Source organism: Osmia bicornis, chromosome 13, assembly GCF_907164935.1.
Source record: "Osmia bicornis bicornis chromosome 13, iOsmBic2.1, whole genome shotgun sequence".
NCBI lineage: Eukaryota > Metazoa > Arthropoda > Insecta > Hymenoptera > Megachilidae > Osmia > Osmia bicornis.
This window is the reverse complement of record NC_060228.1, coordinates 3,538,766-3,566,400: the sequence shown is the minus strand read 5'-3', so window position 1 is coordinate 3,566,400 and position 27,635 is coordinate 3,538,766. Positions and strand designations below refer to the sequence as shown.

Sequence of the window (27,635 nt, the reverse complement as noted above, 5' to 3'; positions counted from 1 at the left end):
TCCGCTCAGGACGACGCGACGGTTAGAAGGGTAGTGACGTAGAGAATCGGACTGTTCTGATTGGTTGACATTGGATAGCAACTGCCATTGGTGGAAATGAAAAATTGTATAGTTCAAAACTTTAATAGTAAAATAAACGTACAAATAATAAATAGAAAGGAAAAGCTCAATAATGCTCTTTTTTACAATGCTCATTTAGTTTTAAATTTTAGTTATTTGTAATTACCTGATGAATAAAGAGAAATATTAATTTCTGAAATATTAATGAAAGTCCATGGGTTCTTGTATATGCTATTATGGATATCGGATTGTCCTCGTTTATACTAATTAAAATTTCGAATAATTCTTGAATATGTTAATTTGGATGTAATTTACAAGATTCTATTCTGTTTTGAAATTTGGCCACGTGGTGCAGCACTGTACGGAGTGCAAGCAAAACCTCGTGAGTGAGCACTCTTTGTTCCCCTAAAATTTTAATTTTGGCGCATGCGTAACTCTCTACTACACAACGGTTAACTACACAAATCCATTTTGTACAGCTTCAAATTTTAAAAACTATAATCGAAAAGAACAGTTATCGAAGCAAAGAATACATTATATTATACGAAGAATGCGAATCCAAACAGTAAGAAGTATATTTTTGATAAATAAGGAAGTTAATATCAAACTAAAGCATTCATTTTATATATTAAACACTTAGAGTATATAACGACTACATTTTACTAAAGGTAATAAAAACGTCATGTCTATTTTGTACTTTTAACGTAATCATTAATTCGCTTTTTCCACTATGTTCGAACAGAATATGATACTCTTATAATCATTCAAAATTACAAGTACTATGATTATAATATACACGTCGAAAATATTGGTAAAGCAATGAATTGTGTTGTTTAGTTAATAACACAGGAGAATTTAAGATTGAATGGTGGTTGTGTTAGAACGTTTCGTTGACGAAAGCTCTGATTGTTCACGCATATGAGTGATAGATTCGTGGGTGTAGAAGTTCTGGCAATTCTTCTTAGCAAAGTCTACATTCAAACACGCGTGGTCAATGTAATGAACCATCACATTGTCACAATACAGAGTGTTACTTCCGTCGACGGACAAATTATTGTCAGTGTGGAACGAGTGTTATCCGCGCAGTGAATTCAGTCGTCGATCTATGATCGTCACGTTTACAAACATTCGTAAAATGTTTCAGAGAAATAGTTAAGGTAACTGTTTTATTTTCTTTATTTATATTTATCTAAACGTAATGATAATTAACATTTTACTTTAATACACGATTACTACATATCTAATCACGTTCAACTCCTGATACTAAACACTTGATATCGTAATAATTATATACTGACAGTGACATTACTGGATCATTAAAGAAAATAAGATTAATCAATAAACTAAGATTTTTAAAATAAATAAGCTTTTCGTTAATACTTTTCCTAGATAGGAAATGAATAGTTTACGACTATTAAAATGAGATAACAAAATATTTTTATTCCTCTTCTCTTTATTTATTTATTTTTTAAAATAAATACGATATAGATTACAAAAACCATAAATTAAAGAAAAAAACTGAATTGATAAAGCGAGCGCAGAGGTTAAAATTATCATCGTGGAAATCCATTTCAACGCATTATCTGTAAACGTTTTATGCGTAAAAAATAATCATGCACCGATACCGATACATCCACTTTAAATCTAGCGTGAACTACTACTAGTACTAGACTGCTGCAGTTTGATGTTTTATAGAAAATGGTGTGGAACAAATAAAATTGTATTTGTAACGGTCCTTTCCCTTAATCACCCGAAATAACGTTACGATCGTCAATTTTTCAGATGCAAGCAAGGAAAATTCGTTGGATTGTTCAAGTCGAAGGAGATCCATGGAATGGAGAAAGCGTCGAGGAACAAATTTCTTCTATTAGATGTAAGTTTCAGTCATTTATAAATAACACAGAATATTGTCCGTCATTCTCAATGAACTTACGCGTCTGTTAAATTAGATACACATCTACTATACCAGCTTCATTCATTTATAGGAAAACTTGATTAATATTCATAGTATATGTGATTTACGTAATTATAAATAGAAGTGATCCACACGATCACGTTTCACACCACGTTTCACCTTGTCTTGAAGCCTGAAAATATGTTAATTTAACAAACAAAAAAATAGTTTATGCATATAATCGCATATACTACAGTAGCATTTAGATTATTCAAGGTGAAACGAAACTGCTGAATGTCGTTGATGATGTGCTTTATCACATCGAGAAACTTTAAAGTATTGACCTCAAGAATCTCTTTAGAAGTGCTTATAGACTCTATTTCTGAATGTGTAATTCAAGGATTCGTTCATCGAACCTTTCTCACGAACCTAGATTAATTACACCGGAAACCATTCTTTTGGCTCGTGAATATTAAACAGATTAGTATTATATATACGATGTTCCGTTATATTAATAGGTGCTCTCTAATAATTATTTAATCCGTCTGTATCGTCATTTAAGAATCAATTTCTTTCAATAAGGAACCTTCCCTTATAAACTGACCATCAGAGTGAAACTGAATTCACGTATGCAAATCAAATCATAGAAGTCATTTTTATGTTTTAATTTCAGATTCCCCGCGCTTTAAAAATATTCATTTGGCGCCATCTAGACACGAACGGTAAAACTATTTGAACAAGAAAGATGCCCTAAAAAATAATTGTTTTTTATATTTCATTGGGATAAGTAGAACGTTCTATAATTACATATATAATAATTCTATAATTATGTGTCTAAAACTGCAATTTTGTATTTTTAACCGACTTCGAAAAAGGAGGAGGTTACCCAATTCGATCATGTTAGTTTTACCATTTGATGCTAGATGACACAAACGGTACTATTTTCAAAGCGCGCAATAATATAAAATTAAGACATAAAAATAAAGCTGGCACAATATTCTGAACTTATTAAATTAATTATTTTACAGAAACATCATTTCCTCTATTTAAATGTGTTTCCAAAAGAAATATTTACTGTTGTTTTTAAAATTAACATAAAATGAAATTTCATTATTTATTTTTAAATTAAATGAATTTAATGTGAATTTGAGTGAATCTAGTCCTATTTTAATGATGAAAATTATAAAGGTCTGTTTCTTATTTAGAAATTAATTTATAGACGATGATACGCAAATATAAGTTTTGAAGAAAGACTATGCATTGCAAATTAGCTCGATCAATATTGAAACTGTATAAGAATATAGATTATTAATACAAATCCTCAAATACTCAAAAGCATACTTAAACTGTAGGTACATCAAGAGCTTCGACATCTCAATATCTAGCAGTGTGCAAAAGTTCATCGATTAACTCGCGCAGCACCGGTGGTCTTCTCCTTATCAGTTACAAATTTTAAGCCTTTGAATACATATTATTTTATTTCAATAACTCATATATATATATTAAACAGTTATTACATAAAACTAGCTATTTTTATTTCAGAAATAACGACGTACTGAGTGTGAAATAACATGAGTTAATTAACATGAATTGCAAGATATGTGATGTGTTCAGGAATTCACATAATAGGCTGTGCATTGAATAAAAAAGTATATATGTATACACGTGCAAAATATTCAGTGATTTTAAATGATTTTAAATAAAAACCGATTATGGATGATGATATTTGTAAGTATACCAAAAAATGCAATTGGGCAATTATTTTTTTTTTAATAGTAAAATCAATCATTTTGAGTATACTTGATAATAATCTTAGATTAGTTGAATGATAGTGTATCTATGCCTGAAATTAATGCAATTAGTTGAAGAATCGGAGTCGTGACGCTGTGGGAGGTCCCTGATAGAACGACGCAGACGCATTTCCAAGAATTGCACTAATCTTACGTTTCGAATGAATTCTGGAAGCGATATAAATGTTACTAGAGTAAGCAACTAAACGTTATGAATGATAGTTGAATTGCTAACATTGGTATATAATCGTAATCTTATTCATATTTAACGTATCACATTTTAGAAACAATCTTCTGATACGTTGTACATTATTACACAATCTCATTTTACATTCTTTTTTAGTTGACGAGTAGGAAAAAGAATTGATCTTTGACCGAGAGTAGAAACTGAAATTTGTATTGTAGAGCCCCACGACCTACCTCTTTCTACCTGCCCAGTTCGAGAGGCTACTTCTTTCGATTTCTGAGATCCTGTTTACCTGTGATGCATTGGGCCTTACGGTCCACAAAGAGGAGCCCGAGGGCCTGTGCTTCGACGCTCGTAGATTGTAATCCTGCTACATATACTTTGAATCTCCAAATTATAATTAAAATTCGATAATACCAGAAAGGAATAGAAAATATAATTCTCATATAAACAATCTATTATTCACTGAATTAAAAAATAATAATAACTATAAAATTGCTTACATTTAACAAACATAAAATTACAATGATGTTTATTCAAATTAATCTTTTACAGGTATAATTACACTTTAATTTACTGTCGAGTGATTTTAACATACATCCAATGGTGCCCCAAAAATTGTAGTACCATTTTTCATTGTTTTCTTACATGGCTATCGGTAAAGTACCTATAGTAGGGAAAGGGAGAGCCCATTCAAAAAAGGAGAAAGAATGCAAAAGAGTAAATGAGACAGAGATGCAGTGTGTATAGCTAGAAGGCAGATATAGGAGTGAGGGAAGTTGGGCCTTACTCGTTGCAACTCCGAGGTTGCCAGTTCGCTCGAGACTCGGCCGGTGTGTAGTTCGTTCTTTCGTCGATTGACGCTCGCATAAAATTAAGAAGAACGTCTGTCAATTTTTCTTATTCACTTTTTTCTTCCATCTCCGTGTTGTTTCAATCTCAGCGTCATAGAATATTTCTTTTACAGTGCTCTGATGTGTGTACGCGCGACGAAGAAACGATACCGTAGTTTCACGTCGCCTGAGTTTCGATCGCGACAAAGATCGTAAAGGCTCGAAAGAAACGCCATCGTCGGTGGGAACGAGGCAAACAAGGGAGAGAGAGAGAGAGTGTACGTGTAGAAAAGAGAGAGAAAGTTTGAAGTGCATATGTGTGAAAGCGACGACGGGTTTGCTCGCATACGGGTGCAGTAGTCTTCTTGACAGTGTGGAATCAACAAGTGTGTACGAAGCGTCATTGTCGCGCCTTGTGCGCGCGCGATTCTAACCTCATCATCGAGATCGGTTCGCCTCGGCTCGGTTGATCGTCCACGATCGTTGCTGTTCTCAGTGTCGAAGTTACGCTCATGCAAGCCGTCACGGCTTGCACGTCGTGGCAATTTTAATTGATGTGATATCGTGATTTTTCTTTAACGCGCCCTTGGATACTCTTACGTCGGCGATCTCTCTGGTGACTGAGGCTCCAACGTCTCAAGATGGAAGTCGTTTACATCGGTATGTCAAACCTGTAATTACAATTTTATTGGGCGGGAAATCTGTCGATTATCATTACGTTTACTCTGTAATCATTATTTATTTTAGACGAGTTGACATCTCGGTTTTACTTGTTCCTTGTACTCATCTTGTATGTCTCATCACTTGACATATCTTTATATTACTAGGAGTCGCTCTACGTTAAGAATTTTAATTTATATTTCTTTCTGATTTTACAGGTACTTTTTAAGTTAAAAAGTATTGTATAAACTGATCGTTAAACGATGTAAGCTTAAACAGACGATGCTACACGTGAAGTGTACATAGCTTTCAAAGTACATTTACGTATTAGATCACAGCAGGATTTTTATATACCGTATGCGTACGAGCTGAAAGCGTATCGGTACCAAACCAGAACCATGTGATTTTATTACCTACCTGTATATTTTTCTACTCTCACCGTCAGTAGGCAATGAGGTTATCTGTATCCTAAGGCACGTGTTATCTAATCTTCAAAATATTTATTCATCATATACGCGAAACGCGTGTATACGTCAAGAAAATAGGTACGGTACACGTGCACGTCAAGAATGATAACTGGGCTGTGTAAGTGGCGTCATTTAGATTAGAACGCTCGTTTCGCGTACGAAGGTTCACTGAACGTACTATTAGCAAAACGATTTAAAGGAATTTCAATCCAGTCTTGTGTAAATTACCAGTATCTACTAATTATACATCAGATATTTCGTAATTGAAAAACAGTTACCATCACGTTTTCATCTACATAGTTTCTTGCTCTCTTTGCAAGAACTAAAAACAGTTCAATTAATATTATGTACATCTATCTCAATTAGTTATCGAATGAGATAACAGTGAATTATCCTGAAAAAAAGCTGGAATCTCGTTCGTGAAATAATACTTTTATCAATTATATAATTTTCTTCTATAAGCAGTTTCAAAGTATAGATATTTATTCGTCAGATGAGCATAAACAAAAGAAATGTTGTTCAGGAATTCTTCAGCAGTGTTTTATTATTCACGTGACGCACTTGGTGTGTCATCGTTTAAATACGCTTTAATCCTAAGTAAAACCTTCTCCTTTCAGAGGTTCGTCGTTGTACTCCGAGTAATGATGTATCGATGGCTGAGATTAAGATAGATGCATTTGGTTGCATACTATGACCAGATAGGACGATCCATCCCTATAGATAGAACTATAAGAAGATAACGAATGGAGTTGTGCTAGGTTGGCTCTTTTCTTCTAGCTATTTACTTTATAAATTAAACACCAGAACGGTCGCGTGAACATTATGCGGTCCCATCAGTTCATTTGACCTATGAACTTGGGACGGTGGTACGTTTAGGGCCAACGACACGCGTTCCACTGAACTCGCCAGAGGAGACGCACTCCTCACAGCCGGTAGTCCGCATTGTCATCTCGTTTAAACGATTGTTTGGCACGTTGGCGACCATACGCGGAGGGTCGTCTAGTAAAGTGCACACGGTGCTCCACTTGCATTCATCCTGGCGCCAATGAATGAAAAGGCGACGCATTGAACGACCTGTGCATAATCGTTCTTTTTCCTTGTCGACCTTATTTCGACTGTAGACGGAAAGGTGTATAAGTCTTTTAGGGAAATAGTCGTACACGTGAATCGCCTTGTCACGTTTTGCACAGTAAATGATAAGACTGTTTGATGGCAAGAATAAGTGGAAGAAGTGTTACTTTATGTCAGAGTTTCTATGGATTAAATCCGCATTAACTGTGCCTGCTATAGACAGCATTCGCTTTGGAATATTTATAGACTAATTTCGTCCTCGTGCAAGGATTGAGAATTACCCAACTGCGTTAATACAGTGTTTACTACGAAATTGAGGTAATTTGTCGTAAAACGACAGCGAACCGCGCTTCCACTGTACGACTCGTCTTTATAGCATCTTTCGCGATCTACCTCACCTCATTTTCTCGACATCTGCATCTTTTTAATGAAGAGCCGACGACGAGAGTGGCTCGGAGCCTCTCGATCGGAGGTCTTCTCGATGACGCTTAACGATTGTGGTGAAAACGATGGAGTATGACGAGAAAAAGAGAACCTAATATCAAGATCGTTAATTCGACTTTACGCCTTTCCAGGGAATGGGAACGATAACCACTCCTTTGGCTTAGAATTAATGGCTCGAATCGCATAATTCTCTCGGTAATTCGAATGGGAGGGTAAAGATATTATATATGTGTATGTAAAAATAATGGCTCTTTCACAAGTTGGTATTGGTTTAAAAGAATCAGTACGTTGATATGCTCTAGATTGTAAAAAATTTACTCTGTTGCATCATTGTATTAAGTTGTGTAACATTTTAATTAAGGCATAAGCTTCAAATTAATGTACCACAAATGCTATTCTACGAAACTTCTCTGTCATGAAATCGTGTCAGACTCCACATGCTCCAAAATCAATCATAGTTTGAAATAACAGACAATTATTCATTCTGCATTGAAATCTTTAATGAAAGACTTGTGTAGTTATTTTTATAAAACCTTAATCTTCAAATTGATGTACTGTAAGCGTAATTTACGGTACTTTTCTGTCATCAAATCAACTCAGACTTTCTGTATTTCGAAATCCGCCATTTGATATGCATCAGTCTAATATATTGTGGTCATTCCTGCAATGCATTTTTTCAATTGCAAATCAAAGAGGAAAAATTCATCGTGATACTATTTTAAATCACTGTAGAAACTGTTTTATATTAACCGCAAATGAATGCTTACGTACGTCTAGATGCAAATTAGATTATACTGATAGTAGAATAAGAATGACAGCAGAACAATTGCCTGAAGATAAAGTAATACGAGAGCCATTACTTTTGCATATACCAATACATAGATAGAGAGCATTTCTCTGGCGTATGGAAGTTGATTCGTGAAAAATGTTGCGTCCTTGAAGTAACTGATACTCGAGATCATGCTGCGACAGCGATACAGCAAACCTAATGTGCTATCGATGGCGTAATGCTCTCACTGATCTAGTCAGAGGATTAAGATGATCGTAAACACGAGACACGAGATCGTATTCATTCTAGACACGTGGAATTCGAAAGGAATCCCCGAATAGGTCAATAGGGTGCCTCTTGTTGAACTCACGGTAGGGTGTAATCAATGTCGATATCAGTAAAAGAAAAATAGGAATAGAGGATAGTCTAAAAGAACTTTATTAGGATCAAGTGTCGTTGTAATCTGAAATGTCGATGCATCCATCAAGAAGTAATTTACATTTTTTCTTCGCAACATCATTACTTCAGAATAGAATTATTTTTATCAAATGACTAATTGCTGATGAACTCATTCGTCACTGAATGATCGTACAGTAGTATCGTTTAGCAGAAGGATTCTTTGTATTAGTTGAGGCAAGTTTGCACCTGAAATTCTAAATCTGTTAATCTAAACATCAAATGGCAACTGTGTATGTTTCTTGTATATTTGTAGATTTTCCATTTTCTAATTCTCTTCTCGTTTCATGGAAAATGACTCATAATCGCTTTGGAGGCAACGAGGAACGCAAAGTTTCTTTTTAGAAAGCCACGGTTCGCGAAGTGTCAGTAGAACGGCGGGAAACATTTGTTTCGTTGATTTGCTCTAATGAACGTGCGTATAGTTGAGAAGAAGAGAGCCGCGTGTTAGCGTGCTTTTAGCTAAGTTTAGCGATGGTTTCAGATGGCTGCCACTGTTTTCGCGACGATGTATTATCGGAACGTTAACAGCATTACGCGTTTCGAAGTTACGGTTCGTTCAACCCTGCCCATTTCGTAGTAGAGGGTGGATGGAATTGGTAGAAAAGCAATCGACCGAGAGTATCGGGACACGAATGCTGTCGTAGCCGGATATCGGTTTGCCGGAAATGAAAAGTGATCGCAGAAACTGGAGATAGCAGTGCTGCGAAATTTTATTTCGTTTTGCCAGGATTTTATATCAGGGTTGTATAGATCTATATAATAGCGCCTCCACCCCTTCATTGTCATTCTCCTCGGGATTGCGAGAAGGGGCGAGAACCCGAGGAGGACCGGGGAGCCCAAAACCCGGAAACCTGGAGAAACTGGGGGGTATGCCTACATCGAAGGCCAAGAACCCCGGAACCCAGGGAAAGCCAACCATACTCGGTACTGTACATAGTTATGAAAGCAATCATAAGACAAGGTGTTAATTAGTCTCCTCCGTTGTACATTTCTTACTTAGCCATCACTGTTCACCTTCCTCGTCTAGAAAGCGAACTAACGACATATGTTTATACACGTATCAACACTTGTATCCACGTCCAAGTTTGGATTTTAGAAGAAGGTTGAGGGAAATTAGTCACGGATGCTGTGTAGCATATGTGCACAGCTGTTTCGGTTTTCTTTAGGTATAATTTGGTGCATGTCTTTAAAGAGATATTCTCATTTAAAAACGAAGAAACGTCTTTCCTTAGCTAAGGCTTAAGTACGTAATTTGTATTCATTCAACTTGAAATCGTAACACTGTTCGAATATGTACCTTCATGAAATCTGTGCATGTACAGTAACTCCATGGCCAAATGGTTAAGTTTCTGGGCCAAAGTAATGGACACTTTGCTGGAGAAGTGATGCGAGGCGGTCAACGAGCAAAGAAAACTGGTGATCGTATAGCAGTGTAAAAAAAAAAAAAAACCTGATGCACCATATTCGGAAGCGGCACGGTTTCGTAAGGAAAGCTCCACGTTGGCCGATGCCCGTCCAGGAAAGACTCACGATCTTGCACGCCTATCTTACGGCATACTTTACTTTGGCTACGTGATCCTCATTCGCGATTTCTCTCCCCCTTGGCTCCTCTTCCGGCTGCTATCTTGTACCCCTTCGAACGTAAGATAACGTTCATTCATTCATTGCTGGTCAGTGACGTCTCCGCTTAGGATCGTGTTTCGATTCAGTTCTTATTGAACTTACTTTCCATCCTTAATAATGCGATTACAATTCATTTTTCGAAGTTTTGGCTGATACAATGAAATCTGGATAGCTTGGATCTCGAGGGAAAAAATCAGTTATTACACAGAATAGGAAACGCAATCGTTTAGGATTAAAAGAAACATTTGAAAGGCTACAAAACACTGTACCGTTACCACATAAGTCGAGGAAATGCTCCGTAACGCGAAGTAATTCAATTTGAAAAAACAACATTGAAGTAACAGCAACATCGACATCCTCGATGTTTAAATTGCTTGTTGAAATTTCGAACGAAGGGGTTCTCGGATCGCGTACTTCTGATGGCTCGTGATTAATGTTCTGACGATGTTGATGAAGGTAATGAAGTCGATTAGAGTTTAGAGCATTCAATGGATGAGTGGCTAGAACCAAGAAGCGTGATGAATGGTGGTAGTTTAGAGAGAGGATAAATTCATTGGTAGTAGTGGTTATTTCGAGAATTTCTAGATATCAGAGTATTCCAATTTCAAAACGATTTGAATTTCTATTTCTGTTTCGATTTTCCTTTTACCCTGGGTTCCTGTGCTTAAAGGGGTAGATCTACGATCTTCGGTCAGAAAAGACCAAGTGGTGATGGTTTGAACTATTTCTATTATCTTTTTTTAAACATTAGAAATGAATTGTTACGTCTTTGTAAGGTCGATTTATGGAGTTGTTTTGTATTCCAAGAGACTTTGCTAAGAAGGAGGACACAATTGGTAGAAGATTGTTCCGGTCAAAGTGCAGTAGGACCTCGGTTATCCGAATGTTTGATTAACTGAATAAATATTCCAAACGTACATGTACATCTTAAGTTAGAAAGCAGTGACACCTTCTGTAATAACAAATTAATAATTTTTCTTTCTGAAGAAAGCTAACTTCAAAATTTATGTAATTAATTTTTTTTTCTTCTGACAATTGCGGTTTCATGGTACAACTGAATCATTGAGTAGGTAATGCAAAAGGGAAGCAAAGACCTACGATACAAAATATTTGTTATGAGTCTTCAGGTTTTAAATAGACGATTACTCACGTAGGGTCAGTAGACGAGTTTCGTAGGAGGGTCGTCGCTAAAAGGCGAATAGTCTTTTGAAAATCTACTCGTTGACGGGTCGAAAGCGGCCAGGTATTTAAGCACACTGTGCTTTATGACTTTCTGTTGGCCGACCTAAATTTCAAGAGTTTACTGCTGCATCTACCGAGGTCAATGAGTGTCAACGCGATAGATGACGAGTCGTCGTTTGCCACGTCGACAATAATTTCGCGTTCGTGTTGAAATGACAATGAAACCGTTGCTGTTACTGCAAAAATAAGATATATGTACTCTAGATGCCTTTCTTTTCTTCTTATCCGAATGATAATGCCTTGGATGCTTGGGTTTCTTTATTTTCAGATAAACTTATTTAAGTAACGTGATATTTATTATATAACTTGCAGTGTAATTTCATTAAATGATACGAGACATGTCTGAAGATTGATTATTTTTATATTTCAAAGACTAGGGTACACAGACAATTTTAAGAATTTTCATCTTCTTTAATGAATATGATTTTACTCTTATGTTGCAGATGAACGAGAGGATGTACAGAAGAAGACGTTTGCAAAATGGATAAATTCGCAATTACTCAAGGTAAATTAATCGTGAATTTCCCATACGGGAATTTGTTAGAGGTGTAAATTAATTTAGTGCCTCCCTTTGGCACTGAGCATCAATGTCTAATCCTTAATGAGTTAATTACCATTTTCATATAGAATCATCACGAACCGATTACCGATTTGTTCGTCGACCTGAGAGATGGCAATCGACTGTTGTCCCTTTTGGAAGTACTCACATCAAAAGTTTACGTAAGTACACAGCTCTTTAGCGAAGGTGTACGATCATAGGCGTAAGTAGGCAGAGGCCCGGATGGGCCTGGCTCCCAAAAAATGCGGCCTGACTATCCCACCTGAAGTTATTGGAATTTATATAATACACCTGAGAAAAAATTTTAATTACGCCAATGTGTACGATTACATAAGCAGACCGATGGGTCACGATAACTTATTATTGACGGACACAGTCCATTTTTTTATTCCACATCTGATGTAATCTTACAAGCATTTCGCTGACAGTTGTTCTTTTTTTAAATACACTTTGGAGTAGTGCGTTCCGTGTTTACGATATGAGACTTTGCCAGTAGAATACCAAGCAGGTGTGCGTATCGAGTACTACGAATATTTGCATAAGATTGCCGATTATCTGTGCACAGTAGGCGTAAGAGCATTCCAAGAGAAAAGCGCGCCTTGTTCACAAGTGCCTTTATTTGCTTTTAGGATTTCTGTTGCTTTTATCCTTTCTAGATAAAAAGTAGTTGTACAATTTCATTTTATGAGTAGCATTATTGGCTTTCTCTAGCTCCTTTTGTCTCTCCCTACATGTATATTGCATTTTGTCTATTTTTTTTGTTATAAAAATATAAAATAAACAAATAAATCAAATCACTGTCAGCGAAATACTGCCATACGTACGATAATTGAGCATAGAGCAATCTTTGTATCGTTCTAGATTTGCAACGTTTGTTTGTTAAAGATCAAAATCATCTGATTAGGTTTGTATTTTTCAGAAAAGAGAACGTGGTCGAATGAGAGTTCATCATCTAAATAATGTTAATAAAGCTCTGCAAATTCTAGAACAGAATAACGTGAGTTGTTGATACTAAATCTCCACCAGAATAAACGAAGAGGTGTAAATTAATGTTGGTTTATATAATTTTAGGTGAAACTCGTAAATATTAGCAGTAACGATATCGTTGATGGTAATCCTAAGCTAACACTTGGATTAGTATGGAGTATCATTCTACACTGGCAGGTCAGTTTTACGACTGGATTAGTTATCTGAAGATGAATGTTTAATTACTCGTTTAATTACTCCTTTCTGTGAAACTCTAATTCATTGTCATTAATATTTTGATTCAGGTACATTACCATCTCAAGGATTTAATGACAGAATTACAGCAGACGAATTTGGAAAAAACTCTTTTAGCATGGTGTCGTCAGAATTCACAGGTAAATACATAATTTACCACTAAAGAACTTTACTACTTGTTTTCGTGCAATAACATTTCTTCTTTGTCTTCTAGAATTACCCTGGAGTTGATATTAAAAATTTCACCACATCCTGGTCGGATGGTTTGGCATTTAACGCGATTCTCCACAAATGGAAACCACATTTGTTTGATTTTAATAATATAGCGCGTAAACATCCTAATGCTAGACTGGATCACGCATTTCGTATCGCTCAGGAACAGTTGGGTATCGAGCGTTTGTTGGATCCAGAAGGTATATCAAAGAAAATGATTGGGTACATCCTTTGTGGTCCAGTTATTTTGACCTAAGTAATTTATGCTCTCCTTAGAATCTTATGCTCCTTTTACACTCTTCCTAGATTTTTCCAGGATTTTCTCAACATTGAAAGCAAACTTTCTTCCCCTATCTTTTTTCTTAACCAAAAGAAGTCTACTTTGCACCCCACTGTATGCTTGGACCATAAAGGGATGACGTTATGTCTCTATTTACTATTATCAATTTGACACTTATGAATCAATTTATCATAGACGTGAACACATCGGTGCCAGACAAGAAGTCAATAATGATGTATGTTATGTGTCTCTTCCAATCGTTACCTCATTCCGGAGATGATATAGGCGAGATAGATCTTTCAGTAGCGAGCGATGGTAGTCCGGTTACAACACCCGGAGCTGAGGTATTCAATTTGATTTCATATCCTTTATGCAATTCACGGTGAATATTAAATGTATACTATTTATAGAATCCATTATCATTTACAAATTTTGGAACGCCAACCTCGAGGCCGATGAGTCTAGCAACGAATGTGTCCGTGGAACTCGGTGGCTATCAGGTTGCTCTTGAAGAAGTTCTCACCTGGCTTCTTGAGGCAGAAGATAAATTAAATCACGCTCCAGAACCTGGATCTAGTTTGGAAGTATTAAAGCAACAGTTCCACGAGCATGAAACCTTTCTAATGGAGTTATCCGGACACCAGGACGGTGTCGGTGCTGTACTGCAGGAAGGTGCGAGATTATTAGCGGAGGGTGGTTTACACAAGGACGAAGAGCACGAAGTTCGCGTCCAAATGTCACTATTAAATTCTCGATGGGAAGGACTTCGAATGAGCGCGATGGAAAGACAAACTAAAATTCATGAGGTGTGTTTAATGTATACATCTAATTAATCTTATCTAGTTGTTACAGATCAGATAGATAAGGATCACTTATCGCGATCAAATTGTATTACTGCTCTTGAGTTATTATTTAATTATCAATGATCGAAAGCTTATTAATTGATTTCCACTCAATAATTGCTGTCATTAATTAAGTAGTCTATTAATAAATTATCTGTTAATGAGGTGTTAGTAATTATGTTTGAATTATTACAGGTACTTATGCAAATGCAACAAGGCCAATTAGACGCATTACGGCAATGGTTAACGAGTACCGAAGATAGAATTTCGCGAGTGGCAGCTATTGAATTAAATCAATCTGCTTTAGACGATCAACTGAAACAATTAAATGAACTAGAACAAGATATTGAAGCGCAACAGGGAGTCGTCGATGGTATGAGGAATATGGTAGTTGTTGTGGATGAGGAAAATTCCGAAGCGGTTTATGCTCAAATGGAAGATCAATTATCTGCTCTTGGAGAACGATGGACTCACATTTGCCAGTGGAAAGAAGAGAGGAGGCAACGTTTACAGTCTCTTTCTTCGCTTTGGCAAAACATTAATGACGATTACAAGAGATTAGTATCCTGGTTAAATGAAACTGAAATTACATTAAAACAAATGGAGGCAAACCCAGCATCTGAAATTGGCGAGGTATTGGAAAGGATTAAAAGGTTGCAGATTTTGAAAATGGAAATGGATTCAAATCAAAGAAAATTAACGTCTTTGCAAGAATCGGTTCAAGAATTGGAAGGGCAAAGTACCTCGCCAGAGTGTGTTACTATATTGGAAAAGTTAGAAAATTTGCAAGATCAATGGGAAGCTATAGGGCAAATAATGGAAGTGCAGACTCAAAGGATTACTAGTTCAGGATTCGAGTTTGATCTAAAATCAGAAAGAGAGACAACTATGATTACAGGTAACGAATGGATGTCTGAGACAGTAACAAGTATTGCTTATAAAGAAGAAATCAGTGCAACGTCAACACCGCATAGTGATTCAAAGAAACGCCGTGTAGATAGCACCGCTAGACATGAATTTGAATCTGCTTTGCATAATCTCTATAAGTGGATCGATTATGTTGATTTAGAAATTGGACGATCCGAGGGAATGTTTGATGAATTAAGTGTTGAAGAAAAGAAAGTAGTATATAATGACACGATAGCTGATATAGAATCCCACAAAGATGAATACAACAGAGTTTTAGAATTGGGGAAACAACTTCTTGATGAATTAAATAATGCAAACGAATCAACCGAAGCGGAGGAATCAAAACTTAAAGACATCCAAAATTGTTGGATGGCAACTAGTAATCGACTCGACGAAATAAAAAGTCGTATAGAACATCTGGAGGAGGTGAAAAAATTCAAAACGGAATTGGCTAGTTTAAATCTAATGTTAGATAGTTATACCAAATGGTTTGATTCAAACAAAAGTAATAATCAGATCGAGCCATTTAGGGTAAAGATGAAATCAATGAAGTCTCACGAGGAACGGATAAAAAAGTTGTTAGAAAAAGCCAAAGAACTGTCAGAAAATCAAACCGGTACCAATGAAAATGTTAATATAAACACAGACGTGCAAACGTTTGTTTCCAGCTGGGAAAAGTTATATAAAATGCTGTCTGAAAGATTGGCTGAATTAAATGATGCTGTTGATAAAACACCACCAAAGAAATATACCGACGCAGTTGCGAATCTTACTTCTTTTATTAATAACGTGGAAAGTACATTACTGTCAGAACATATAGTGATGTCAGATGATAAAACAATGGCAGAACAATTAAGAAAGTTCAGTGATCTACAGGAATCTTTAAAAGAACACCAGGAAGTTTTTAATTATGTAAACAGTGTTGGACATGAATTAATCATGAAAACTAATGGAGACTCTCAGGGACAAAGACTTAAAGAGGCATTACAAGATCTTAATACCAAGTGGAGTGATATACCTATAATACTTGAAGAACGTCAACAGAATTTATTGAAAGACATACAATCTTTAAAAACATTCAATGATGAACTTTCTGACCTTGAAAGTTGGCTTGAAAAATCACATCACTACCTAGAAGAATTGTCAAAAGATAACGTGACAAATGATGTTGAATCTATGGAGCTTAGATTAAAGCAAGTTCAATCTTTCTGTGAAGATATAAATCGAACAAAACCAAGGATAGAACAACTTCAAACTTGTACGAACAAATTACTTGAAAATTCTGAGCCAAAATTCGCGAACGTATTAAATAATAAATTGGAAGTTGTATCGCATAAATGGAATGCTGTTGTTGATGGTGCTAAAAGTTTAAATGATAAGTATGAGGATGCTTTGAAGAAAAATGACGAGATTATTAATGGAATAGAAGATTTTACAAAATGGTTATCATCTTTAGAAAAAGAAATACCAACTGAAACAAAAATAACATCATCGGTTGAATTGTTCCAAGTTCGCGGACGATATCAATCTTTAAAGGAAAAGATTGATAAACGAGTAGAAGAGTTCAGAAATCTCAATGAAATGGGCAATGACAAACTGTTAAGTTCAGAAGGATCCTCAGTGCAGGAACTTGGTAGACGTTTTACATTTTTAAATGCTCGATGGACTGATGTTACAGATCGTATTTACGAAAGATATAGACATTTACAAAACGCTAGTCACGAATATGGCGAATTTCGTGCTTTAGTTGCACAAGAAAGCGATTGGTTGGATAAATTGGATAAGAGATTGAAGAAATCAACGGAAAGTGCTGCTGATGCTGAAGAAATATCAGAAGAACTAGATGTAAGTAAAAGTTTTATAACATTAAAAAAGTTTTTTCATATATTTATACAACTATATCTATGTTTCAAAAAGGATCTAGAAAATTACATACGAAATCATCCAGAATTAAGGCTTGAAAAAATACAAGAAATTGGAAAACAGTTGATTGAAAGCAATATTATGACACAGTCTATCCAAGCAGATGTAGAGAACTTAACAAGTCGCTGGGAAACTTTAAATAATCAGGTGCGTAAATGTTGTGTATTTGTTAATATTAACCGATACGTGTATTTATTCTCATTTATAAATTTTGTTTATAACATTAAAAATATGTTTATTTTTAACTGCATGTACTGTTACCAAAGAAATCTTATTGTTAGATACTTATGTCGAGAAAACTGTTCTTGCTTGTATGATGAATTATTAAATTACTGCATATGTGTTATACTGAAAACGAATATGTTACTTTTCTTTTAAAGCTTTCATAGATTTTCGATACAATAATGGTTTTTGTTCAGTTCTTCAAGTATCATAAGTTTTAATACCTAAGAAATATAAAAGAATAATAGTATACATAACAACTGCTATTATAATAAAGTTATATAGAAAATTAGAATTATATTTTGAGTAGGCAGGGCAGCGAGCAAAGCTGCTGGAAGGATCAGTGAAGCAAGCACAACAATTAGAAGGATGCATTCTTGCTCTTCAGCACTCCTTAACCCAAATAGATTCTGTACTAACAGCACGTCTTGACTGCGATCTTACTGCTGACGATTTGCCTCATGATTATCAGGTCTGTTAGTCATATATATATATTATTTTACTAAATATTTATATAAATAAATAATAAAACTGATGTGTCAATCAAAGCGCAAATTCTTTGCTTTTATATTAATACAAGTTATGAAGGAGCATGGCAGAGAATGTTTTTATAATTGAAGTTTGTTATATGTATTTTTTGTGAATATATTAATTAAAGTGTATAATATATAACACCTATGATTTTTGTAATTATAATTGATATGATATAACAGAAAATAGGCAATAGTAATATTGTGATAATATTAATGAAAGATTTCCAATTCAGAAATTAATGGAAGAAATGGAACATCAACGTTCTACTCTTGAAGAAATGGTGTTGCAAATTGAATCTTATAAAGCTTCTGGAAAACAGGAAGCTGCACTTAGGCTGCAAGAGCAGCTAACTCTTATTGATCAAAAGTTTGCTGAAGTTCAAAAGAAGTTTCAACGTTTCCGGTGCCCGACAAATTTAGAACCGAGATTATCCAGAGCATTAAGAGAACTTAGAGGAATAGAGGAAGCAACTTGTTTATTGGAATTGTCATCTGAAGATCCAGAAGCCATTGAAGGACAACTTAAACATTGTCTGGTAACTTATTTAATATACTTCATATTTTATAAAATTATTAATTACGTGACAAATGTATTTGTTAAACTTTATAGCGTTTCTATCAAACGCTGAGCGAGATTAAAGGCGAGATAGAAAATATAATACTGACTGGTAGAAAATTAGTTGAAGAGAAAAGCGTTGTTGAACCAGATAAATTTTCAAGACGGATTGATATGTTAAAGGAATTGTACAATAAGGTAATATGTGTATAATGTATCTGCAATCTCTACTATCATGTATTATTACATGGATGTATATATAATTATTTATGTATTGCAGCTGGGATTACATATAACTGAATCAAAATCATGTTTGGAATCTGCTTTAGATTTATCACGTGACATGTACAAAAATATGTCTTATATTAACATGTCTCTAGATAGCATTAACAAGGAATTAGATACGCAAAAAAATATGCCTGATTTACCAGTTAATGCGATATACGTACGAGTAAGTACATAAATACTCGTTAGACCGATGTATAATAGGATATTTTTTAATATTAATGTTATTATTTTTTAAATAGGAAACTTTGACAGAAGTGATACCAAGACTAAATGTCGTAAAAGATAAGTTGTTAAACTCTCAGGAAGAATTTTCCAAACTTTGTGATCCTATGTACTTAGAGCAACTTAAAGAAAAGTTATCGGATGTCGTTACCAGATTAGCAAATACCGAAAAAAGATTAAGACTTTGTAATTCTTCAGAGGTAAATATATGTAATATTTGATAAATCGTAATGATACTTAAAAAATATTAATATTTTCAGGAAGAACCTAATGTTGATGAGATAAATGCATGGCTTCTACAAATGGAAGAAAAACTCAATAAATTAGATGGTGTTCCAGTTGATCAACTGACAGAGAATCACTTTGAACAATGCAAGGTAATTAGTTATTTATGGTCTTAATGTTTTAGTTGTATTTAATACAAAAAAATTTTTGTGCTGGGTTTAAGGCTGTTCAAACTGAAATGATTGAGGCAAAACCAAAGGTCAACCAATTGCAACGTTATACATACTATCCAAAGGTTGCAGCAGTCTGCAACAAGTGGGAAGCTGTATCTAGTAGAATACAAGTACGTAATTATATTTGTGTAATTAATTTAAACATCATTCATTGCTTACCTTTTCATGGCTTGTATTGCTTGTTCTTTAACTTAACATCTGGTATATGTAATGCTTGTGCTTTATAGTACCATTACGTATATCGCATTAAAAGAATTGTTCGTAATATATATTTCACATAATTTTTTATATTTTGAAATAATACAACTGTTTATCCTTAAAAACTAATGTTTCAATTCTACTAAAATTTACGATTGTTGAAAAATATATTTTTGCATTCGTGTTCTTAAATTCTTTAAGAGCCAAAGGATAATTATGCTAAAGTAACTATGTTTTATACTAATTATTTTATATTGTATAAGTTATGTATGTACATCTATAGAAAAGTTTTGATTATATTTAATTGTATAAGTATAATCACTATTATGTATATAGTTAACACTTCACTATTTAAACAATTAAAATTAAGTATTAGTTACATTACATTATGTAACACTATACACCAGTGCATCTTATAAAACACTTTGACTCTGTCCAAGAGGTGTCTCTAGCTATGTAAATAATACTGTCACTATTAATAAAACACAGATATCAACTTTGGTGGATGGAAAAAAAAAATATTATAGATCAATCGTTTATGACATTGTCTCTCCCCTTGTATAAATTTTCAGAAGTGTGAATCTGATATGCAGAAACAAACAGAATGAGGAATGAATAAAAATGTGCTCCAAGTTTTTGTACTGGTGATGGATACACGCAATGAAAAAGCTTTGTTTGCACAATGAAATGCATTGTCACTTTCATTTTGGCCATGCTTGATATTGTCACACTATTAACAATGCTCTTTCAATTAACTGTTGCCTGTCCATGAATTTTCTGTTACCTATCATATTTTCACAGGAATGGATCCACAAGATCACAGACAGTTTATTAATAAAGAGTAAGGTGGGAGAAACTAAGGGGAGAGACAATTATGGACGCACTAAATTGTCTAAACAGCCGGAACAAACTTCGGTGCAACTAGTTAAAAAAGAAAATAAATTGATAGACGAGAATGAGGAAATATATGGCATAGGATATCTTAATCCTGCGTTTGACGAAAGTCAATGTAACGTTAGAAACACACCTGAAAGTTCTCCAATCGATATTGTTCATCGAAGCCGGAAATCTATAAAATCTGAAAAAGTAAAAGCTAAAATCGTAGATGTTAGTAAAACTGTTAGACGGAAATTAGACATGAGTTCTGTCCCTGATGTTGTTCAAACTTCTCAACCACAAGTCGTACACATAGATGACGATCCATCTTCTTCGTCTCCTGATTCAGATGCATACGTGGCTGATGAAGAATTCTTTCTATCAAAAAATAGCTCTTTATTTTCTCAAGTTTCTTCAAACACGTTGGTCACATCAGACTCGAAACCATTCAATATGTACCATACACAAATGAACCCTTTCCATATTGTTGAAGTGAAAGAAATGGAAATAGTAAAGTCAGTTGCATCTCCTGAAGATCATGTAATATTGCCAAGTGCTAATGTCAGTGTAGGATTAATGCCACAAGTTGTTGAAAGAGTAGAAATCGTTGAGGATACAGAGACAGAACCAGAATCGGTAGATACTGATACAGAAGATAAAGAGACTAGGGGTAAGATTTGCAGTACAAGTAGTACTGGAAATCAAATTGTTAACAAAAAAAGGGAGCTTATTCCTATTTTAAAGAAAAAACGTGCAGTAGATCCATATGCTGCAAAAAATGTTAAGAAGTTAACTCTTAAATTAGATGTTGAGAATGTACAATCAGAGCATCAAACTTCGTACAATAAATCAATGAGAGTAGAAGAGAATGTTACACGAATTCACGAATCTATTTCAATGAATTCACAACAATTATGTAAAATAAATAGAACTGACACAATTGAGAAAGCTTGTGCATTGAAAGACAAAGATAGCATTGCCGAGTATCTTATACTAGACGATAACGAAACACGTTCAAAATTAAGTTCGAAAACTCATATTTCTCTCTCGCCATCAGTAAGTGATGCGAAAAGAAGAAAAACACATAATGAAAAAGAATCAACCCCGTTAAGGGATACTGATTTCTCTAAATCACGTAATGAAAATCAAAATCTCGATTCGGAGAGGAGCACAAAATCCTTAATGTTTAGACGTGCCAGAAGTATCTCAAAAGATGATACATTAGAAGATTGTGAAAGCTTCTATGGAAGCGATAAAGAAACTGACGATATTTTAATTTTTTCTGATGATACAGAAATTGATGTTGGAAGTTCCAGTTCAGAAGGGGAAGATCCAAATTTAGGAGAACATGTTGAGCACCTCTTGGGCAAGGTAATTTTAATAGCACTTATCTTGCCATGCTAAGTTGCATTGTCCATATAATGTGCTATTAATAATGTAATCATTGTAACAATAACAGTTATGACTTAAAAGTTTTGTGGATATTTAATAATAGGTGAAGGTTAACATATACATAAATCAGTTTAATGCTTTGAAAATTTTTTTATGATTTTCTTCTGTATAGCTACAGGCAGAAAAATTATCGCAGGAACTGCAACAGCATAAAGCAGACGCAAAGGTTTCTGGTGATAAGAGGGTCTTTAAAGCTTCAACAAATTTATCCAGAACGGGTTTAGAGAAAAGTATTTTGGAATTTGAACAAGCTGCTCAACTGATGTTACACAGAATGGATGTTATGTTAATGAGCATCAGTAGCATTAGTAATGAGAAAGATCCTACTAAGCGTTTGGAGGTTCGTATAATTATAGTAACTTCTGGAGAGCAATAAAGTTTATGTATAGTATTTATTGATGTAATTATATTCCAGGTACTAAAGGGCGAAGTTAGTACTCTTGCACCAGATGCAGCAGCTTTAATCAGCAAAGGCGATGGTCTAGTCATGACAGTGCACACATCTGATCCCATTAGAGCTGAGAAGATAAAGAACGAACATCAGGATAAATTGAGAAGTAAATGGCATCAAGTTATGTCTGAGATAGAAACGAGACGTATACAAGCACAGCGAGCAGAAGAAATGTTGCGACAGTACAATAATATAATTGCGGAATTTGAAGATTGGTTTAGAGACGTGCCATTAAAACTTGAACAAGTGAACAATTACGAAGGGCAATTAGAATCATTCACTGAAGAATTTGATGCCAAACAAGAACAAATTCACAAACTAAACGACTTAGCAGTTGAATTGAAACGATTAAACGTTGGATATTCTGAAACTGTACGTTACAGCATTAACAGCAGGTGGCAGGAAGTTAGTTCACAATTTAAAAGATTTAGCGGCAGTAAGGATAAAGATAAGCATGTAACTGATAAGAAAGTTGAAGTGGTATGTAATCTTACTGAAATGATTTATATCTTCTTGTTATAATTATTTTTATTAAATCTTTTTATATCTTAGGATGTGGGAGGTGTTGATATGCAAGAATTCACCATGAAAGTTAATAAGATTAGAGAAGCTGTTGTGACTGTGACGAGATCTCTAAACTCAGTACCTTTGAATGGCGACGATTATGAAATGTTCTCCAGTCAAGAGGAGTGTCTTAAAAAAATTAGCAACGCTTTGAACATCCTCAAACCGAGTATCGAAGAGATCAATTCTGTTTTCGAAAATGTTGCTTCTCAGTTAAGAAGGGAACAAGCCGAACAGATCAGACGTTTAAGCGACAAATTACGAGACGAATGGATAAATGTCAATCAGAGTTATGTAGAAAGATATAATCGTTGGAATAAATGTTACGAAAAGTGGAAAGAAATTAGTAACACCTGTCGGACATTTTCGGATTGGCTAGATAAAATGGAAGATTCATTGAGAAGATTAAACTCCCTTGGTCATTCTAAAGTATCAAAAACAAAATTATTTGAGCTGGAACAAGAGATTTCTAGGATGCAGAGAACTATGAATAATATCAACGTTTCAAGTGCAAGTATTTTCAGCCGTGCTAAGTCGGAAGATATGGTGGAACTGAAAGAAATGGTAGAAACGATAAAGCGTCGCTGGCAAAATATTATAACCGATTTAAATTCAAGGAAAGAGAAGTACGTAGTTATTTAGATTGACTATATTTTATGCAACAAATGTTCATATTTTATTCTTTGAGACTGATAGTTTTTGATACACACGTAACATTGTTAAGCTTCTTCTCCTATAGAGCTATTTCAGTTGTGATTTGCCTTTGCTGCTGTAGTGATCAACGTAGAATAACCTACAATAAGAAAACATTCCTTGTAATTTAAACTATATTACATTTAACTTTTAACATTTAATAAATATAGAATTTGTGAATAAATTGATACACTGAAATAAATTTTTCAAAATTAGTAACGCGTCTATATTAGTCTTTCTTTAGATGTTTTCTGTTATAGTATATTTAATAACTATGTATTGTTTAAGGTGTTTTGCTATGGAGAAGAAAGTGAACAATGAAAGTAGAATTTTGGAAAGTGCTTATAATATCTTGGAACAAATAAATTCCTTATTGGTATCTGCAGCAAATCCCTCAGACGAGACTTCATTATCAATAAGACTGTCACTCATTAAGGTAAGCTGATACAATTAGAAAATAGTAATTTTGCAATTTAATTTTGAAATATAATCACTATTCGTGTTTAAATAATGCAGACACTAATTTATTTCATAGTGTAATATATTGTAAATTAAATTTGATATTTTGTTTTTTTGCTATTTTGATTTAAACATTAATTTCTTGGAAGTAACGTTATCAAACTGAAAGTGAACCTAATAATACTTTCCATCTCATGACTACATAGACTAAAGTGTGCCAAGACATAAATAGCATTGAACTCTTACTTTTTGCTTAGTTTATCATTAAATTGAAATTTTCTTCATATAAAATAAATTTTGTATACATTTTATATACAAAATGATAATTTATTATTTTTTAGGCAAGACAGGAAGAACTCTCTTCTCGTAAAAGGGCATTGCAGAACTTAATCAATCAAAATGGTATTCCCTCGGCAGAAGACGAATGTAACAAACTACTTGCTGATATGGATAAGGTAATTAAATTTGAAATTTATTAAACGAAAATGATGGATAGCGTGTTTGTAGTTCCAGTTTAATTAAATCATTAATATTAATTTTCTAGGCTAATACAAGTCTTTCTAATCATCGTGAATATGTTGAAAATAAACTTGCTTCTCTTAAAAAATATATTTGTACATTGGATGCTGTTATGGCATGGGTTATGGAAACTCGAACAAGAATTAATATATCTCGTGATTTACCTCAGCAAGAGAGAGCTGAAGTTATGAACAATGTTATGGTAAGCATGGAAATATTTATTTATTTAAACAATTAATAAAGAGAAATAATTAACAATATTTTATGCAACAGACTAAAGTTGAAGATCGTGAAATGGAAGTAAAAGATGTACTGGAAAATTACACCAACTTAGAGAAAGAGTGCGAATCTGCGAAGCAACCTATTTCTGTAGAATTACAAGTAAGTATACAAAGAATATCGTTTTCCACTTTATATAAATTATTTTTGTCTTCATACAATCGCGTATTTATTACAAAACATGTTCTGTACAAAAAATACTATACTAAAATTTTTAAACGTTTGACTTTCGTGGTAAAAGATTTACCAGCCAATCAGAAGCTTCCTCCTATTAGCGTCGCTATCCTATTGGCTGGGAATAGGTTAGTATAAAAGGGGGCGCTTCACGGCGTCATTATTCTTCGAACGATCGAGTGTGCGGGAGGATGTTTGCTCCGAGTTTTGTTAAAATTTGTATTTGTGATTTACTGTTGAATTTTTTCTTAAAATTCGTCGTGTATTGTCTGAATCTAACAGGAGAAGCTAAAGAAATTGAGAGAAGACTGGCAATTCGTGAAAAGCAGTGGAGAATCGCCGAATTATGATGTTAAATCTGCAACAGCGTCGGGGCCGGCGTCGCGGGGTATTGGTAAGTACTTTTCTCTCATATAATTGCATATAATCAGAATATAACTACACAAATACACGTTTTTCGATGCTTTTAATGATAAGCATCGATTTTTGACGAAATAAGTATACTCAACAAACTAATTTCCACATTTTGCAATACTTCCGGGTTTCGATTGCTATTTCTTACGCGGGAAATCCTTTTCATTCGAAATTTAGTTCCGGCTTTTGCCGCAAGATGGCGACCGTCGCTATTGAGCGAATTTCAAATATTTCCTTACGTATTATAAGTGTTACGATCTAATGCTAACAAAATATTAATATTCAAGAAATTTTATAATGAAATTATTTAAAGTCTCCTTATACACGGGTATATTGCTATTTTATAGTTTTAAACAGGTAATTGATAGAAAAATATAGTTGTTGAGTTTACTTATTTAAAAATTCATTGAAAGTAGCTCGAATTTTCTTTATACATATATCTTTGTAATTGCGAGAGAGATTTTCAAAGGAAATTGGTAATGGAACAATAAATAGTACGTTTAGCCGGGTCGGTAAGCGTGGCCACATATCACTTCCACTCCATCTTACGAAACGATATATATCCGCCACGTTAAGTGCACTCTTTTCAGCAAGTGACGGCCCTTTCTTCTACTTTCTCGTCCTCTGATCGATCAGTGTATTCAGAATTGCCGATGGCGATCAATTTCGCTTAGTCGTCGTACTTTTAATCGGAAGTCTTTTTAGTGCCATTCAGAACGGATGGCTTTGATAAAAACCGATTCAAAACTGAGCCGCAAAGACTAGGGAACGTTCAGTTTACTTTGCTTCTTACTTGCAGATTGTTCATAACTTAGAATCAAATTACAAAAGGGAAAAGGAATTATTATAGTAATGGCATTCGTATAATTATGAAAATATATAATAATATAGAAAATCTTTTATAAATTTAGTCTAATTAGTTTTGGAAAAGGGCGCGTATAGTGGGCGTTGAACGTGTTAATCGTCAGGTACCGGAAGGAAGGACGCGAGGTTGTTGATCCAAAAGCGGAGAGCTTAACGGAAAGGTCGAGGGTTTGTAGTATAAGCGAGACCGTCGGGCCGCATAATGAGCGGATAAGCCGTCTAATGTAGTCGTGGTGGAACATGGGAGGACCTAAGATAGCCGAGGCTTCGTTGTTCCCCGGTCTTCTGTTTCCAACGCTTCCTTCCTCCATTGTCTTCCATCTCCGGCGGATAGTGCTACATCAAGATGAAATCAGACTCGTTTGACAAAAGTTCGGTTACCTACAAACGGGATTAAGCTCGCGTTCTCAGCCATTCTCCAATTTATAACATTATCTTTCCATCGCTTCTACTCTTTTTATTGCCAAAAATTATTACTCCAAGTTCCAAATATTTTTCAAATCATTTTAGAACTCTGCTCGTAGAAATCAGATTCATTTTCAATCAGCGAACGTTCAAGGGTTCATTAGTCCACGCATTAACCGATGTATCATCTACACGCGTACACTGTCGGGCAAACAGTACGCGGGGAAATAAAGCTGATTAGCCGAATGAACTCTCGTAGCTTTCGCGTAACACAATATTTCATCGTTTCGATGGGAAAGCGGATTGGCGGCTGATTCGAGCTGACGCGATTAACGAACGTATATGCATTGTGAGTCACGATCGTGTTAACGGTGAATTACCTTAATCCCAGAAAAGCTATTTCCAACGAGTCTAACGTACACACGCGGAGGACGAGGAGAACGTATGTTGAACTGAACAAACACGTTGCTCGTTAGCCAGAGAGCTAATTAAGACTTTCGTATTCCTGTGGTCACGTTTTTCTTTTTTCACTGTCGTAGTCAGCATTTATTATAAATGTGAA

At 34.7% G+C, this 27,635-nt stretch overlaps 1 protein-coding gene across 6 annotated transcripts in view; it reads left to right on the top strand.

Moving 5' to 3' along the window:
• Positions 1–524: 524 nt before the first annotated feature.
• The window catches only part of LOC114875061 (dystrophin), a 351,419-nt gene continuing 324,308 nt past the window's right edge, over positions 525–27,635 (top strand). The window contains exons 1-29 of one of the 6 annotated variants that reach the window (XM_029184958.2): positions 525–1,217; positions 1,843–1,933; positions 3,497–3,682; positions 11,943–12,004; positions 12,127–12,219; positions 12,978–13,055; positions 13,130–13,222; positions 13,330–13,419; positions 13,494–13,692; positions 13,968–14,116; positions 14,183–14,578; positions 14,810–17,368; positions 17,441–17,593; positions 17,979–18,140; positions 18,435–18,737; positions 18,812–18,955; positions 19,038–19,208; positions 19,285–19,467; positions 19,528–19,644; positions 19,716–19,835; positions 20,725–22,170; positions 22,364–22,591; positions 22,667–23,182; positions 23,255–23,892; positions 24,248–24,395; positions 24,760–24,873; positions 24,963–25,139; positions 25,211–25,318; positions 25,673–25,784. In XM_029184958.2, the coding sequence (XP_029040791.2) occupies positions 3,667–3,682; positions 11,943–12,004; positions 12,127–12,219; positions 12,978–13,055; positions 13,130–13,222; positions 13,330–13,419; positions 13,494–13,692; positions 13,968–14,116; positions 14,183–14,578; positions 14,810–17,368; positions 17,441–17,593; positions 17,979–18,140; positions 18,435–18,737; positions 18,812–18,955; positions 19,038–19,208; positions 19,285–19,467; positions 19,528–19,644; positions 19,716–19,835; positions 20,725–22,170; positions 22,364–22,591; positions 22,667–23,182; positions 23,255–23,892; positions 24,248–24,395; positions 24,760–24,873; positions 24,963–25,139; positions 25,211–25,318; positions 25,673–25,784 (8,575 nt within the window). In that variant the 5' untranslated portion in view covers positions 525–1,217; positions 1,843–1,933; positions 3,497–3,666. Of the gene's footprint in view, positions 1,218–1,674; positions 1,762–1,842; positions 1,934–3,496; positions 3,683–4,489; positions 4,817–4,898; positions 5,425–11,942; positions 12,005–12,126; positions 12,220–12,977; positions 13,056–13,129; positions 13,223–13,329; positions 13,420–13,493; positions 13,693–13,967; positions 14,117–14,182; positions 14,579–14,809; positions 17,369–17,440; positions 17,594–17,978; positions 18,141–18,434; positions 18,738–18,811; positions 18,956–19,037; positions 19,209–19,284; positions 19,468–19,527; positions 19,645–19,715; positions 19,836–20,724; positions 22,171–22,363; positions 22,592–22,666; positions 23,183–23,254; positions 23,893–24,247; positions 24,396–24,759; positions 24,874–24,962; positions 25,140–25,210; positions 25,319–25,672; positions 25,785–27,635 lie in introns of those variants that run through there. The other 5 variants (XM_029184956.2, XM_029184955.2, XM_029184957.2 and 2 more) reach the window with 5 other exon arrangements.